Source organism: Zingiber officinale, chromosome 11B (assembly GCF_018446385.1).
Source record: "Zingiber officinale cultivar Zhangliang chromosome 11B, Zo_v1.1, whole genome shotgun sequence".
In the NCBI taxonomy this organism is placed as follows: Eukaryota; Viridiplantae; Streptophyta; class Magnoliopsida; order Zingiberales; family Zingiberaceae; genus Zingiber; species Zingiber officinale.
In genome coordinates, this window is record NC_056007.1 from 28,885,390 (window position 1) to 28,900,519 (window position 15,130).

Below are 15,130 nucleotides of genomic sequence, written 5' to 3' on the forward strand. Positions count from 1 at the left end.
AAAACAAAAGAAAAAATATAATTATCCGAAAACTCTGTCTATCTACAAGGAGAACTTATGTCAACAAGGAAAACAATATATATATTGTTTCTTTTAATTACGATTACGATGAATTAAATATTTATTTTTGTTCGCTACAAATAAAATAAGCGAATTTAGTGCTATACTTTAATTTTTGGAACTGTGATTCAAAGGAAAGAAACCGTGGAGTTGAAATAACTCACTCAGAACACCTTTTAAAAGATTACGTGGTACTATTAGGTCGAATAAACCTTTTTCGAATAAATACTCAGATGTTTGTGAACCCTCGGGTACTGTCGTATTTAATGTTTGTTCAATTACTCTTTTACCCGCAAATGCAATGGTTGCATTAGGTTCAGCAATAATGATATCTCCTAACATAGCAAAACTGGCTGTTACTCCACCGGTTGTAGGATCTGTAAGAATTGCTACATAGAATAACTTTTTATCTAATTGATAATTATATAAAGCAGAAGAAATTTTAGCCATTTGCATCAAGCTCAAACTTCCTTCTTGCATGCGTGCTCCTCCAGAAGCACACACAATAATGACAGGTAGAGATCGATTAGTAGCATATTCGATCAAACGAGTAATTTTCTCGCCTACTACGGATCCCATACTACCCCCCATAAACTGAAAATCCATAACGCCAATAGCTACGGGAATACCATTTAGTTGACCTATGCCTGTTTGAACAGCTTCAGTTAAACCTGTCTTTCTTTGATAAGAATCGATACGATCTATATAAGAATCAGAATCCAGTTCTTCTTCTGAAAAATCGATATGATCTCTATCAGAATCCGGTTCTTCATCAAATTCAACGGGTGAATCAAATTCAATGGGGTCTACAGATACCATATCTTCATCCATGGGATCCCAAGTTCCGGGATCAATCGAAAGTTCAATTCTATCTGAACTACTCATTTTCAAATGATATCCACAAAATTCACAAATATACATTTTTTCACCAAAAAATTGTTTATAATGTGATTCATAACAATTTTCACATTGAACCCATAAATGTCTGAATTTATGGAAAGGATTATCATTATGATTGGATTCTACTCTAATATCCAAATCATCGATATTTTGACTAGTTCTTATACTAGAACGATCACTCTCACTACTATTTTTATTTTCAGTACAAATGAAATTATAAATGTAACTTTCACTGTAATTGTTGGTACTACTCGAAATAGAACTATTAATACTGACTTCAAAACGAAGATAACTATCAATGCTACTAATAATGTTCTTTTTCCAACTGGATTCAGTATCATTACATGTATGATTCTTTTTCTTAGACTTAGACCCCCTATTCAAATAACTAGAAACAATAATTTCTAGTTCACTCATAAAGGAACTATCATTGTCAACCTCAAAAATATGATTTTCAATATCAAAAAATATAGAGTAATGATCACCATTACTATCCTTAACAAAAAAAGTGTCATCAGAGATCAAACTCCAAATATTCCTGATATCAAATAAATAATCAACATTATTGAAACTATAATTACTAATACGATTCCAACTAGGAACCTTTTTCTCCATATCATTTAGAATAGGTTGTTCACTTCTATCTGTATGTCCAATACTATCAACACTATCTATTGATTTACTCGGCCCACATCTATGTTCTACCTTCTCGTTGGAAAATAAAAAATTGCACCGCCATTTGAACATAGAAATACCTCCTATTTAATGAAAATACAAAAAATTTGATGAATAATCATTTGACCTTAACTATGCAGAATTAAGCATACGAATCTAAGCATTAGAATTGTTAACTAATGAGGAGTAAGTATTGAAAGAAAAAATTATCTTTTGTGGAAATTCGAAGTATTACTTCAATATATTAATAGAATCTTTTTCTCAACTTTTGTCTTTAATAAAAAATAAAAAGACACAGCTTTTTCCCATATGATGTATAAAATACCATGAAATCCAAACCAAAGAATTGTGAAAAGTTTCTATTTCTATAAATAAACAATTTGTTCTCATTTCTCAGTCTCATTTACCATATAATATAATAAAAAAAAATTAAGTTTCTATTTCAACATGCAACGAAAAAGACAATATATAGGATGATGGGTAGAAGGAGTCTTTCCCTTGGCTTGATCTATGGACCGAAATGAGGAGATATAAAAAAGTCCACCACTCCCGAGGATCCCTAAAATTGGATTAAATTCGTTATAGATCCAACAACAAACAATAGAAGTATTGAGTTGTTTAGTCTTCGATCTTTTATTTAGATCTTATCTTATATTATATATTTTATTTAGATATCATATAAAGTAAAAGAAACAGAAACATATATGCAAATATATAGTATATATAGGATGCTCATTCTTTTTTTTTTATTCGGTAATTGGCCCAATCTTTTTTAGGAAAAGATTGAGCCTACTTTAATTGCAATCAATTAGGAGAACAAACAGGAATTACTGAATTATGCACACTTAGCTTTTCTCTTTATCTAGCTTATCTACTGGTTCGAATTCGAATTTGATCTCTTTCCATACTTCACAAGCAGCGGCTAGTTCAGGGCTCCATTTGGAAGCTTCACGGATAATTTCATTACCTTCACGAGCAAGATCACGTCCCTCATTACGAGCTTGTACACACGCTTCTAAAGCCACCCTATTAGCTACTGCACCAGGTGCATTTCCCCAAGGGTGTCCTAAAGTTCCTCCTCCAAACTGTAGTACGGAATCATCCCCAAAGATTTCGGTCAGCGCAGGCATATGCCAAACATGAATACCCCCCGAAGCCACGGGTATAACACCTGGCATAGAAACCCAATCTTGAGTGAAGAAAATACCACGACTTCGATCCTTTTCAATAAAATCATCACGTAATAAATCAACAAAACCTAAAGTCATTTCGCGTTCCCCTTCCAGTTTACCTACTATTGTACCAGCGTGAATATGGTCTCCACCAGACATACGTAATGCTTTAGCTAGTACACGGAAATGCATACCATGATTTTTCTGTCTATCAATAACTGCATGCATTGCGTGATGGATGTGAAGAAGTAGGCCATTGTCCCAGCAATAATAAGCCAAGCTAGTATTTGCAGTGAATCCACCAGTTAAGTAATCATGCATTACGATAGGAGCTCCTAATTCTCTGGCAAATATGGCCCTTTTCATCATTTCTTCACATGTACCTGCAGTAGCATTCAAGTAATGTCCTTTAATTTCACCTGTTTCGGCCTGCGCTTTAAAAAGTGCTGCAGCACAAAATAGGAAACGGTCTCTCCAACGCATAAATGGTTGTGAGTTCACGTTTTCATCATCTTTGGTAAAATCAAGCCCACCACGTAGACACTCATAAACTGCTCTACCATAGTTTTTTGTAGATAATCCCAATTTTGGTTTAATAGTACATCCCAATAGGGGACGACCATACTTGTTCAACTTATCTCTTTCAACCTGAATGCCGTGAGGCGGGCCTTGGAAAGTTTTGGAATAGGAAGTAGGAATTCGCAGATCCTCCAAACGTAGAGCTCGTAAGGCTTTGAAACCAAACACATTACCCACAATGGAAGTAAACATGTTAGTAACAGAACCTTCTTCAAAAAGGTCTAAAGGATAAGCTACATAAGCAATATATTGATTATCCTCCCCAATAACAGCCTCGATGTGGTAGCATCGCCCTTTGTAACGATCAAGACTGGTAAGTCCATCAGTCCACACAGTTGTCCATGTACCAGTAGAAGATTCGGCAGCTACCGCAGCCCCTGCTTCTTCGGGTGGAACTCCAGGTTGAGGAGTTACTCGGAATGCTGCCAAGATATCAGTATCTTTGACTTCGTAGTCAGGAGTATAATAAGTCAATTTGTAATCTTTAACACCAGCTTTAAATCCAACACTTGCTTTAGTCTCTGTTTGTGGTGACATAAGTCCCTCCCTACAACTCATGAATTAAGAATTCTCACAACGACAAGGTCTACTCGATATGGATTATGCGTGAATTAAACCTTTGACAAAAATCTTTCAAAAAAAATAATATTCAACTAATATTATCAACAAATTTCAATGTTATGTTAAAATGAAATGGTTCGTTATTAGACCATGTATTTGATGAATCAAATACATCATTATTGTATACTCTTTGATATATATGACGCAACCTAATGTTTGTTTTGCAAATTTACAATTAAATTTATCTCCTTATTCTTTTGAATCTAATCTAAATATCTAAATACTAAGAAAAATTCCCTCTTGACAGTGATATATGTTGTATATGTAAATCCTAGATGTGAAAATAGGCATAATTCATCCAAAAAAGGGTATAAAGAATAGATAGGCAGAAATCAAATATCTAAAAAAAATAGAAAGAACAATAGCCAACGAGATCGAAATACTGAATCATAAATGTAGTTTGGGTTCAAATTCTATATATATTGGAATCCAATATGGATGATCTTTTCTATAATGATAGAGAAATTAAAGAGATTTACTCGTGATTTCATGTACTTGATATTTCTTTTGAAAAAAAAGAGGGATTGGCTGAACTTTAAAATTTACTCTTTACTCATTCAATGAGTATATGATTGAATCGTATTCGGTTGGGTGACACCAACTAAATCGAGTGCTAACTCCCATTTATTTCTTATTGTATTGAATTAACCGATCAATCTGCTATCGGACATTTATTTTCCCCTTGGCATGGCACTATTACAAAAAAATTTTCGACATATTTCACTTTAATTATAATTATGAGAATCAATCCTACCCCTTCTAGTCCTGCGGTTTCCACACAAAACCTAGGGCGTATCGCTCAAATTATTGGCCCAGTACTAGATGTTGTTTTTCCTCCGGGCAAGATGCCTAATATTTATAACGCTTTAGTAGTTAAGGGTCGAGATACTGTCGGTCAGCAAATTAATGTGACTTGTGAAGTACAACAATTATTAGGAAATAATCGAGTTAGAGCTGTAGCTATGAGTGCTACGGATGGATTGACGAGAGGAATGGAAGTAATTGATACGGGAACTCCTCTAAGCATTCCAGTCGGCGGAGCTACACTCGGACGAATTTTCAACGTTCTTGGGGAACCTGTTGATAATTTAGGTCCTGTAGATACTAGCACAACATCTCCTATTCATAGACCCGCACCCGCCTTTATAGAGTTGGATACAAAATTCTTAATCTTTGAAACAGGAATTAAAGTAGTGGATCTTTTAGCTCCTTATCGCCGTGGAGGAAAAATAGGACTATTTGGGGGAGCTGGAGTAGGTAAAACAGTACTCATCATGGAATTGATCAACAACATTGCCAAAGCTCATGGAGGCGTATCCGTATTTGGCGGAGTAGGCGAACGTACTCGTGAAGGAAATGATCTTTACATAGAAATGAAAGAATCCGGAGTAATTAATGAAAAAAATATTGCAGAATCCAAAGTAGCTCTAGTCTATGGTCAAATGAATGAACCGCCGGGAGCTCGTATGAGAGTCGGTTTGACTGCACTAACCATGGCGGAATATTTCCGGGATGTTAATGAGCAAAACGTACTTCTATTCATCGACAATATCTTTCGTTTCGTCCAAGCGGGATCAGAAGTATCCGCCTTATTGGGGAGAATGCCTTCTGCAGTGGGTTATCAACCTACCCTTAGTACAGAAATGGGTTCTTTGCAAGAAAGAATTACTTCTACCAAAAAAGGATCCATAACTTCGATACAAGCCGTTTATGTACCTGCGGACGATTTGACCGACCCTGCTCCTGCCACGACATTTGCACATTTAGATGCTACTACCGTACTATCAAGAGGGTTAGCTGCCAAAGGTATTTATCCTGCAGTGGATCCTTTAGATTCAACGTCAACTATGTTACAACCTCGAATCGTTGGTGAGGAACATTACGAAACTGCGCAAAGAGTTAAGCAAACTTCACAACGTTACAAAGAACTTCAGGACATTATAGCTATTCTTGGGTTGGACGAATTATCCGAAGAAGATCGTTTAACTGTAGCCAGAGCACGAAAAATGGAGCGTTTCTTATCACAACCCTTCTTCGTGGCAGAAGTATTTACTGGTTCTCCAGGAAAATATGTCGGTCTTGCAGAAACAATTAGGGGGTTTCAACTGATCCTTTCCGGAGAATTAGACAGTCTTCCCGAGCAAGCCTTTTATTTGGTGGGTAACATCGATGAAGCTACCGCGAAAGCTATAAACTTAGAAGAGGAGGGCAAATTAAAGAAATGACCTTAAATCTTTGTGTACTGACTCCTAATCGAATTATTTGGGATTCAGAAGTGAAAGAAATCATTTTATCTACTAATAGTGGTCAAATTGGCGTATTACCAAACCACGCCCCCATTGCCACGGCTGTAGATATAGGTCTTTTGAGAATACGCCTTAACAACGACCAATGGTTAACGGTGGCTCTGATGGGTGGTTTTGCTAGAATAGGTAATAATGAAATCACCATTTTAGGAAATGATGCGGAAATAAGTACTGACATTGATCCGCAAGAAGCTCAACAAGCTCTTGAAATAGCTGAAGCTAATTTGAGTGGAGCTGAGGGTAAGAGACAAGCAATTGAAGCGAATCTAGCTCTCAGACGAGCTAGGACACGAGTGGAGGCTGTCAATGTTATTTCCTATACTAGTTAAGTCATTAGATCAAAATAAAAAGAATAAGTTTTTTAAAAGTTCTTTATATATACACCACATGTTGATTTTGCTAATTGAACACAATTCAAGTCTAATCTGATAAAAAAAAGAAGATGGGTAGAAAAACTTATTAGATATCATTTCATCGACTCCAGTATCTAATAAGTTCTACCTACTATTGGATTTGAACCAATGACTACCGCCGTATGAAAGCAATACTCTAACCACTGAGTTAAGTAGGTCATTTATCACTACAAATAGGAACCCATCACTTCGGGAATTATAGATAGAATAGGATTTCCAAGCAATACTAATTTCTTTCTGTTAAGCTTAAATAAAATAAATAAATCAGAGAGCTATCATGTGGGATTATGAAATATCTATCTTGACAAGAAATTGTCTATATGTTAAGATGTCTATAACAAGGGCTATAGCTCAGTTGGTAGAGCACCTCGTTTACACGTGCGCCAATGCTTTTCAAAGGAGCCAATTATGCAATGAACATAATTGATCGTATTGAAAAATTGAAAAATTGATGTCTTACTCCATTCCATAGGTTCGAGGGAACAAGAGAACAATAGCCTGACCTGACAAATATTTGGTTTGGTCCGATTCAGGCGCTAATTAAGTTGCCAAATCAAATAGAACCCGCCGGTGATTTGATACTTGATAAGGTAAATACCCATCCCATTCAATGCTAGGCATAATGAGTATAAGGGACTCAAAAAAACCTCTTTTCGCTCTATGAATGTAACGACCCAATTTTCCCTATTTCAAGTTCTAAAAGTCCATAAAAATATTTGGAAATACTTTTAAAATATTCTAGAGATTTTTAGGAATTTTTAGAGTATTTTTACGTAATTTTTGGAGGTCGTTTAGTAGGGTTACAAAAAGAAAGAAGTTTTAAAAGAAAATGTTGAAGGTGAGATTCGAACCCACGATCTCGGGTCGGACTGACCCAAGCAAAACTGGCCCAACCAGCTGAGCTACACGATTTTTGTTAATCATATATGGAGCGATATTTATTTAACTAGTAGTTAGGAACAGTAAAATAAATTGGAAATAAAAGGGGCGCGGCTGAGAATCGAAGCCCAGACCTGTGGCTTCGAGCAAAACTTTGCTGATCAGATATGCAGCGACAAGTATATAAGGTAAAGTTAGAAATGAAAATAACCTAAGGTATAAGATTTAAATCTTATTTCGAAAACCTAAAATTTTCTCTCAAAATTCTTTTCCTCTTCTCCTTGCGTGCGACGGCGCCGCTTCTGCCGAGCTTTAGCTTCGTCTCCGGCGGCCGGCGAGGGTTTTTCCCGGTGAGATCTTCACAATCGCGAGTCCCCTTCATTGAGGAGAAGGTGTCGCCGCAAGGGATCACGGGAATCTTCACCTATCCGGAACCCTAGACTTCTCCTTTCCGGTTGTAAGTCCAAGATTGCTCGGTGAGTTGCTTCTCACCTGCAGTAGGAGTAGTTCCGCGACATCGATCTTCTTTTCCTTTTGATTTCGGAATTCGATTTCATTCCTTATCATCCGCAGCATGTCTTTTGTTTCGGATTTATGTTAGTTATTGTGTTGAATTCGGAGCATGTTTCATGGAGCTTTTGTTTTTTTTACTTGCTGCCGTGAACCCTAAAGAAAGAAAGGGAAGTGTTAGTTCAGTTGAGCATGTTTAGTGCAGATTTAGTTTTGTTGAAATCTGAGATAAATGAATAAGTTGTTTAGGTTTAACATGTGGTTTCGATTTCTACTAGTTGAACATGAGCAGCCGATCCTTTAGTTTGCAACATTGATATCTTTAAATTCCTTTCTTTGCTACTGCACGAGAATGAACAGCCGGCCTTTAGCTTGCAGTGTTGATTTTCTTGATTTTTCTTCCTTGCTAATTAATTGAGCATGAACAGTAGTGTAGTTTCCTTAATGAGCATGCACAACTTGGTACCTTAGTATATTTGGATAGATCTATTGTTGCCATTTTGTGGGTTACTGTTGTTATACAATTGATCAGGCTTAAGAATACTTTCAATTGGATTTCCTTCTTCCTTGCTAACGTTACTGCTGTTGGGTTTTTGAACAGGTTTTGAGTGAAGCATGAGTAGATCTATCCTTAGTTTCATTTGCTACTTTAATAAGCCATGAACATAAGATAGCTTGATTAAATTTTGGAGCATGTAGTTAGTTTTACTTGCTGTTAGTAAAACATGAGAAATTTTCCATTTGCTAATAATTAAGCATGATCAGTTTACCATTTTGCTAATATTCGAGCATGAGCAAATTTCTTTTCTTTTGCTAATAGATGTGCATGAGCAGATTTGTTGAGTATAGTATGCAGACTTTTAATAAGCAGATTTTTATAAGTATAGCATGCAGATTTTTATAAGTATAGTATGTAGATTTTTAATAAGCAGATTTTCATAAGTATTGCTATCTGATTTTGATAAGTATTGCATGCAGAACTTCAATTTTAGGACAGATTTTTATTAAGCTTAATATGCAGAATTTTATTGGCATATTAGGCAGGTTTTTGGTTTAAGCATTTCAAAGATAGAATTTGCTTAAACATTTCAGTTTCTCTTTAAAGAAGTATTCTGTTAGAAGTATTAACAAGTATAAGAAAGATAAAGAAAAGAAAGAAAAAGGCCAAGGCCTTAAGTAGATCCCAAAGTCAAGACTTGAGGGATTTTTGGCACACAAGGTGCTTATTAGAATGCCAAGGCATTTAAAGAAGAAGTAATTAAGATAATAAGTATTTTACTTTTAAAGGGCATGTACCGGACACAAGGTCCAAGGGATGGGCTCCAAGTTGCCCCTAGGCACAAGGCCTAGAAGTATCTTAGTAGTTTCGGGATTAGCTACCTCGATTCTTATTAAGAATGCGCGCAAAGTGGTACAATGCCGGGCCCAAGAGAAGTTGATTATTATTTTAAAGTATTAAAGTATAAGTTTTGAAACAAATGAAACAAGCTTTAAATATGTTTAGAATTAGAAAGTTTAGTTCTTGTTATTTGAAGCATGCGGTAGTAGTTTTATTTGTTTCTTGCTATTAGATTATTCAGCATGTTTAGCTTTATTTGCTCTCAGCATGCAGTTATAGTTTTATTGGTTTATGAGCATGATCAGCTATACATGTTTAGTATTTCAGTTAGTATGATTCCTTTATTGGATTATGAGCATGATCAGCTATACATGTTTAGTATTTCAGTTAGTATGATTCCTTTATTGGATTTTGAGCATGATTAGCTATACATGTTTAGTATTTCGGTTAGTATGATTCCTTTATTGGATTATGAGCATAATTAGCTATACATGTTTAGTATTTCAGTTAGTATGATTCCTTCATTGGATTATGAGCATGATTAGCTATACATGTTTAGTATTTCAGATAGTATGATTCCTTTGCTATTTATGAGCATGAGTAGCTTTACATGTTAGCATTCAGTTTTAGCATGTTTTTATTTACATACATGCATATCGAGTTTTTGTGAGTAGATAGCGCTCACTAAGCTTTATGCTTATAGACTGCACTTCCTCCTACTGCAGATAAAGGAAAGGAAAAGATTTAGCAAGGAAGGCGACAAGATGGTGGTGATGAAGGTGTGTGATGGCTGGACTATGGGGAGATCAAGAGTTTGCTAAGGAATTGTTAAGACTTTTCTGTTTAGAGTTCTTTAGTTTTCTTTAAATGCTATTATGAGTCAAGATTGTAATTAAGTTTATTCCGCATTTGTAGTTGGGTTCTATTGATGGAGTGATATTGTTGTTTGCTATTATTAGGGTAGTTTCCTTCCTTTATTTGTGATATTATACTGCGTGGTTGTGAAGATATATGTTCCAGCCGCCTGTGGCTGAGTATAGTTTGTTTGTATTGATGATTTAGTCATCGGTGCAGGGAGACTCTGTCGAAATTTTTCGGTAGAGATTCCTCGTGGTTTTTAATTATACCGGTTAAGTAGAGTTAGTAGTTAAGTAACGGTCACTCTTAGAGAATAGTAGTAGTAGTAAGAAGGGTGGTCGTTACAGTTGGTATCAGAGCAGTTTCCATTCTCCAGCATCACACACACATCAGCATCATCCTTGCCGTCTTCAAGTAAGAAAGTATTTAAGTTCTTTCTTTATTGCTTTCCTTTATTATTATTTGCAGTATAGAGTGATTGCTTATAAGTGCTTAAGTAAGATAAGAGTTTTTGCTGTTTTCTTTCTTCATATACAAATATGTATGTTTAGAAAGGATAGAGAAATGTTTAGAAGTACCTACTCATAGGTGTTGATAGTCAAGAATCATGTATAAGTAAGATATATCTAGAAAGTATAGTGATAATTTTAAGTTTTCTTTTCCTCTGCCTGACTTGATGGCAAGAAGAGGACGTCCCCGTACCGTTCGTACTGAGGACCGAGTTCAGGAGAACGAAGAGCCCAGAACCCCTGGGCCTATTCTCTCTGTAGTTGTTGCTCAACTTCAGAGACAAGTAGCAAGCAGTAGCAAGTGATTGCCAATCTAATGGCCAATCAGAAGTCAGCTCTTCCCACTCCCCCCAACCATTTCTGTAGAGACCCCAGTGGTGACTGAAGTCCCATCAGTTGCCTTGGAAGTCGCCACAACACCTAGAAGACAAGAAGCATACCTCATCCAGTGGCTGAAACTGAAACCAGAAAGCTTCTCAGGCACGACTGAGCCCTGGGATGCCAGGCTTGGTTCAAGACACTGGAGAGCACCATGAAGCTTCTTGACTGGCCAGAAGTCGAGAAGGTCAAGTGTGCCTCTTTCTACCTATCTGGAGATGCTCGTATGTGGTGGGAGCGAGTTAAGAGTAAGAGAGCAGTCAACCAGATGAGCTGGGCTGATTTCGAGACAGAGTTTTACGAAGAAGTCTTCCGTCAACGGATCACCAATAAACAGTATGAGGAGCTTATGGAATTCAGATAAGGTGACCTACCAGTAGAAGAAGCGGTTAAAAGATTTAACAGGCTAGCTCACCTTTGCCTAGAGTTAGTAAGTACAGTGAAAGAATGAGTCAGACTGATGCTCCTAATGCTGAGACCAAAAATAACACCTAATGTGATGTAATGAAACTCACCGACCATAGATTGGTGAAGAGCTAGTCAGCAGGGCATTAGTGAGCACTATCTGAACAGCAACAAGGCACAACAAACACAACACAAGCCAGTCAAGATAGAAGACAATACAGTGGGGAAACAGAGACCCTAGTCAAGTAATCAGAACTGGAGTACAGAAGAACAAGAAAGACCCAAGCAGGAAGATGTTCGGGTAGTCTGTGAGTATCCAAAGGTATTTCTAGAAGAGCTACCTGGACTACCTCACAACAGAGAAGCGGAATTTGAAATTGAATTGGTTCTTGACGCCAGCCCAATTTCAAAAGCCCTGTATCAAATTTCTCTAGCAGAGCTAAAAGAGTTACAAGAACAATTTCAGGAGCTACTTGACAAGGGTTTCATCCGCCCTAGTCACTCACCTTGGGAGCTCCTGTATTGTTTGTCAAGAAGAAAGACGGATCTATGCTAATGTGCATAGATTTTAGAGTGCTGAGCAAAGTAACAGTTAAGGACTAGTACCCTCTTTCCAGAATAGATGATCTATTTGATCAGCTAAAGAGGGCAACAGTGTTCCCTAAAATATACCTGCGTTTTGGGAACCATCAGTTGAAAGCGGAAGGAAGTAATACACCCAGGTAAAGCTAACAAAGTGGCAGATGCACTAAGCAGAAAGTCCAGTGCATCCCTGATGTCTCTGTCATCATTAGCCCTGCCACTGCAGAAAGAGTTGTCAGACTTTGGAGTCGAAATTATTTATGGGCAACTCTCTGCATTGACCTTAGAGTCAACCCTGCTTGAGGATATACAGAGAAAGCAAAGTGAAGATCCAGATATCCAAAAGATCAAGCAAGGGATACAAGAAGAAGAAAATTCAGAGTTTCGAGTATCAAATAGTGGAATCCTCTACCAGGGGAACCGCCTTTGTGTCCCTAATGACGAAGAGTTGAGAAAGAAGATTATAGAAGAAGCTCATAGTACACCCTACTCCATGCATCCTGGTTCTACCAAGATGTACCAAGACGTGAAACAGAGGTTCTGGTGGTCTGGACTCAAAAGAGATGTAGCTAAGTATGTCAGTACCTGCCTGACATGTCAGAGGGTCAAAGCAGAACACCAGAGACCAGGAGGAGTCCTACAGCCCCTTCCAATATCAGAGTGGAAGTGGGAAGATATATCCATGGACTTTATAACAGGCCTTCCAAGAACTACAAATGGATATGACGCAATATGGGTAGTAGTGGACAGATTGACCAAGTCTGCTCATTTTCTAACCATCAAGGTGTCCCACTCTATAGAGCAGTTGGCACAGCTGCATGTTAAAGAGGTGATCAGACTTCACGGAGTTCCTAAATCTATTGTTTCTGATAGAGATGGACGCTTCACCTCACACTTCTGGGAGTGTGTTCAGAATGTACTAGGCACCAAACTCAAGTTCAGCACAGCCTTCCATCCTCAGACTGATGGACAGACAGAGCGAGTAAATCAGATTCTAGAAGATATGCTCAGAGCTTGTGCACTAGATTTCAAAGGAAGTTGGTGCAAGTATCTATGCTTAGCTGAATTTGCCTACAACAACAACTATCAAGCCACCATCAAGATGGCTCCTTATGAGGTACTGTATGGCAGGAAGTGCAGATCACCTATTTGCTGGCAAGAAGCGAGTGAAAGAAAAGAAATGGAAGTAGAGCTGGGCATTTAGACTGAGATGATAGATGAGACCACTCAGGCTATCTAGAAGATTAGACAGAGGATTGAGACTGCCCAGAGTAGGCAGAAAAGTTATGCTGACACACGCCGTAGGCCACTTGAATACCAAGTAGGGGATTCAGTCTTTCTTAAGGTCGCTCCTATGAAGGGAGTGATGAGATTTGGCAAGAAGGGCAAATTAAGTCCTCGTTGTGTAGGACCTTACCTGATCACAGAAAGGATTAGGAAAGTAGCTTACAAGCTGGATTTACCACAAGACATGTCAACAACACACAATGTGTTTCATGTCTCCATGTTAAAGAAGTGCCTCCACGACCCTAGTCAAGTGATTGAGCCTCAGTCAGTGCAGATCCAAGAGGATCTTAGTTATGAGAGTAGACCTACACAGATAGTGGACAGAGCAGTCAAGAGACTAAGAAATAAAGAAGTGCCACTAGTGAAGGTTATCTGGCAGAACCAGAAGCACGAGGAAGTCACTTGGGAGCGGGAGGACAGTATGAGACAGAAGTATCCAGAGATATTCTAAGTTCGAGGACGAACTTTTTATAAGGTATGGGGAATTGTAACGACCCAATTTTCCCTATTTCAAGTTCTAAAAGTCCATAAAAATATTTGGAAATACTTTTAAAATATTCTAGAGGTTTTTAGGAATTTTTAGAGTATTTTTACGTAATTTTTGGAGGTCGTTTAGTAGGGTTACAAAAAGAAAGAAGTTTTAAAAAAAATGTTGAAAGTGAGATTCGAACCCATGATCTCGGGTCGGACTGACCTTAGCAAAACCGGCCCAACCGGCTGAGTTACACGATTTTTGTTAATCATATATGGAGCGATATATTTAACTAGTAGTTAGGAACAGTAAAATAAATTGGAAATAAAAGGGGCACGGCTGAGAATCAAAGCCCAGACCTGTGGCTTCGAGCAAAACTCAACGGACCAACTGCGCCAGCAGTATTTGCTGATCAGATATGCAGCGACAAGTATATAAGGTAAAGTTAGAAATAAAAATAATCTAAGGTATAAGATTTAAATCTTATTTCGAAAACCTAAAATTTTCTCTCAAAATTCTTTTCCTCTTCTCCTTGCGTGCGACGGCGCCGCTTCTGCCGAGCGAAGGAAATACAAAGCTTTAGCTTCGTCTCCGGCGGCCGGCGAGGGTTTTTCCCGGTGAGATCTTCACAATCGCGAGTCCCCTTCATCGAGGAGAAGGTGTTGCCGCAAGGGATCACGGGAATCTTCACCTATCCGGAACCCTAGACTTTTCCTTTCCGGTTGTAAGTCCAAGATCGCTCGGTGAGTTGCTTCTCACCTGCAGTAGGAGTAGTTCCGCGACATCGATCTTCTTTTCCTTTTGATTTCGGAATTCGATTTCATTCCTTATCATCCGCAGCATGTCTTTTGTTTCGGATTTATGTTAGTTATTGTGTTGAATTCGGAGCATGTTTCATGGAGCTTTTGTTTTTTTTACTTGCTGCCGTGAACCCTAAAGAAAGAAAGGGAAGTGTTAGTTCAGTTGAGCATGTTTAGTGCAGATTTAGTTTTGTTGAAATCTGAGATAAATGAATAAGTTGTTTAGGTTTAACATGTGGTTTCGATTTCTACTAGATCCTTTAGTTTGCAACATTGATATCTTTAAATTCCTTTCTTTGCTACTGCACGAGAATGAACAGCCGGCCTTTAGCTTGCAGTGTTGATTTTCTTGATTTTTCTTCCTTGCTAATTAATTGAGCATGAA

General features: G+C 37.7%; 3 protein-coding genes across 3 annotated transcripts; 1 reads left to right on the top strand and 2 right to left on the bottom strand.

Annotated features, from left to right (window-relative positions):
• Nucleotides 1-2: 2 nt before the first annotated feature.
• LOC122033396 (acetyl-coenzyme A carboxylase carboxyl transferase subunit beta, chloroplastic-like) lies at nt 3-2,059 on the bottom strand. The gene has a single exon (XM_042592401.1). It carries the CDS (start codon nt 1,705-1,707, stop codon nt 169-171), a length of 1,539 nt encoding a protein of 512 aa, XP_042448335.1. The 5' UTR covers nt 1,708-2,059; the 3' UTR covers nt 3-168.
• Nucleotides 2,060-2,209: 150 nt separating this feature from the next.
• Nucleotides 2,210-4,114, bottom strand: LOC122033398 (ribulose bisphosphate carboxylase large chain-like). Its single transcript, XM_042592405.1, has one exon. It carries the CDS (start codon nt 3,942-3,944, stop codon nt 2,481-2,483), a length of 1,464 nt encoding a protein of 487 aa, XP_042448339.1. The 5' UTR covers nt 3,945-4,114; the 3' UTR covers nt 2,210-2,480.
• A 167-nt stretch (nt 4,115-4,281) lies between these two features.
• LOC122033397 (ATP synthase subunit beta, chloroplastic) lies at nt 4,282-6,363 on the top strand. Its single transcript, XM_042592402.1, has one exon. The coding sequence runs from the start codon at nt 4,745-4,747 to the stop codon at nt 6,230-6,232; it is 1,488 nt and encodes a 495-aa protein (XP_042448336.1). The 5' UTR covers nt 4,282-4,744; the 3' UTR covers nt 6,233-6,363.
• Nucleotides 6,364-15,130: the final 8,767 nt, after the last annotated feature.

What these genes read in the sequence shown, in the direction of transcription:
- LOC122033398 (XM_042592405.1), bottom strand. Translation starts at nt 3,944, where the DNA reads ATGAGTTGTAGGGAGGGACTTATGTCACCACAAACAGAGACTAAAGCA.
- LOC122033397 (XM_042592402.1), top strand. Translation starts at nt 4,745, where the DNA reads ATGAGAATCAATCCTACCCCTTCTAGTCCTGCGGTTTCCACACAAAAC.
- LOC122033396 (XM_042592401.1), bottom strand. Translation starts at nt 1,707, where the DNA reads ATGTTCAAATGGCGGTGCAATTTTTTATTTTCCAACGAGAAGGTAGAA.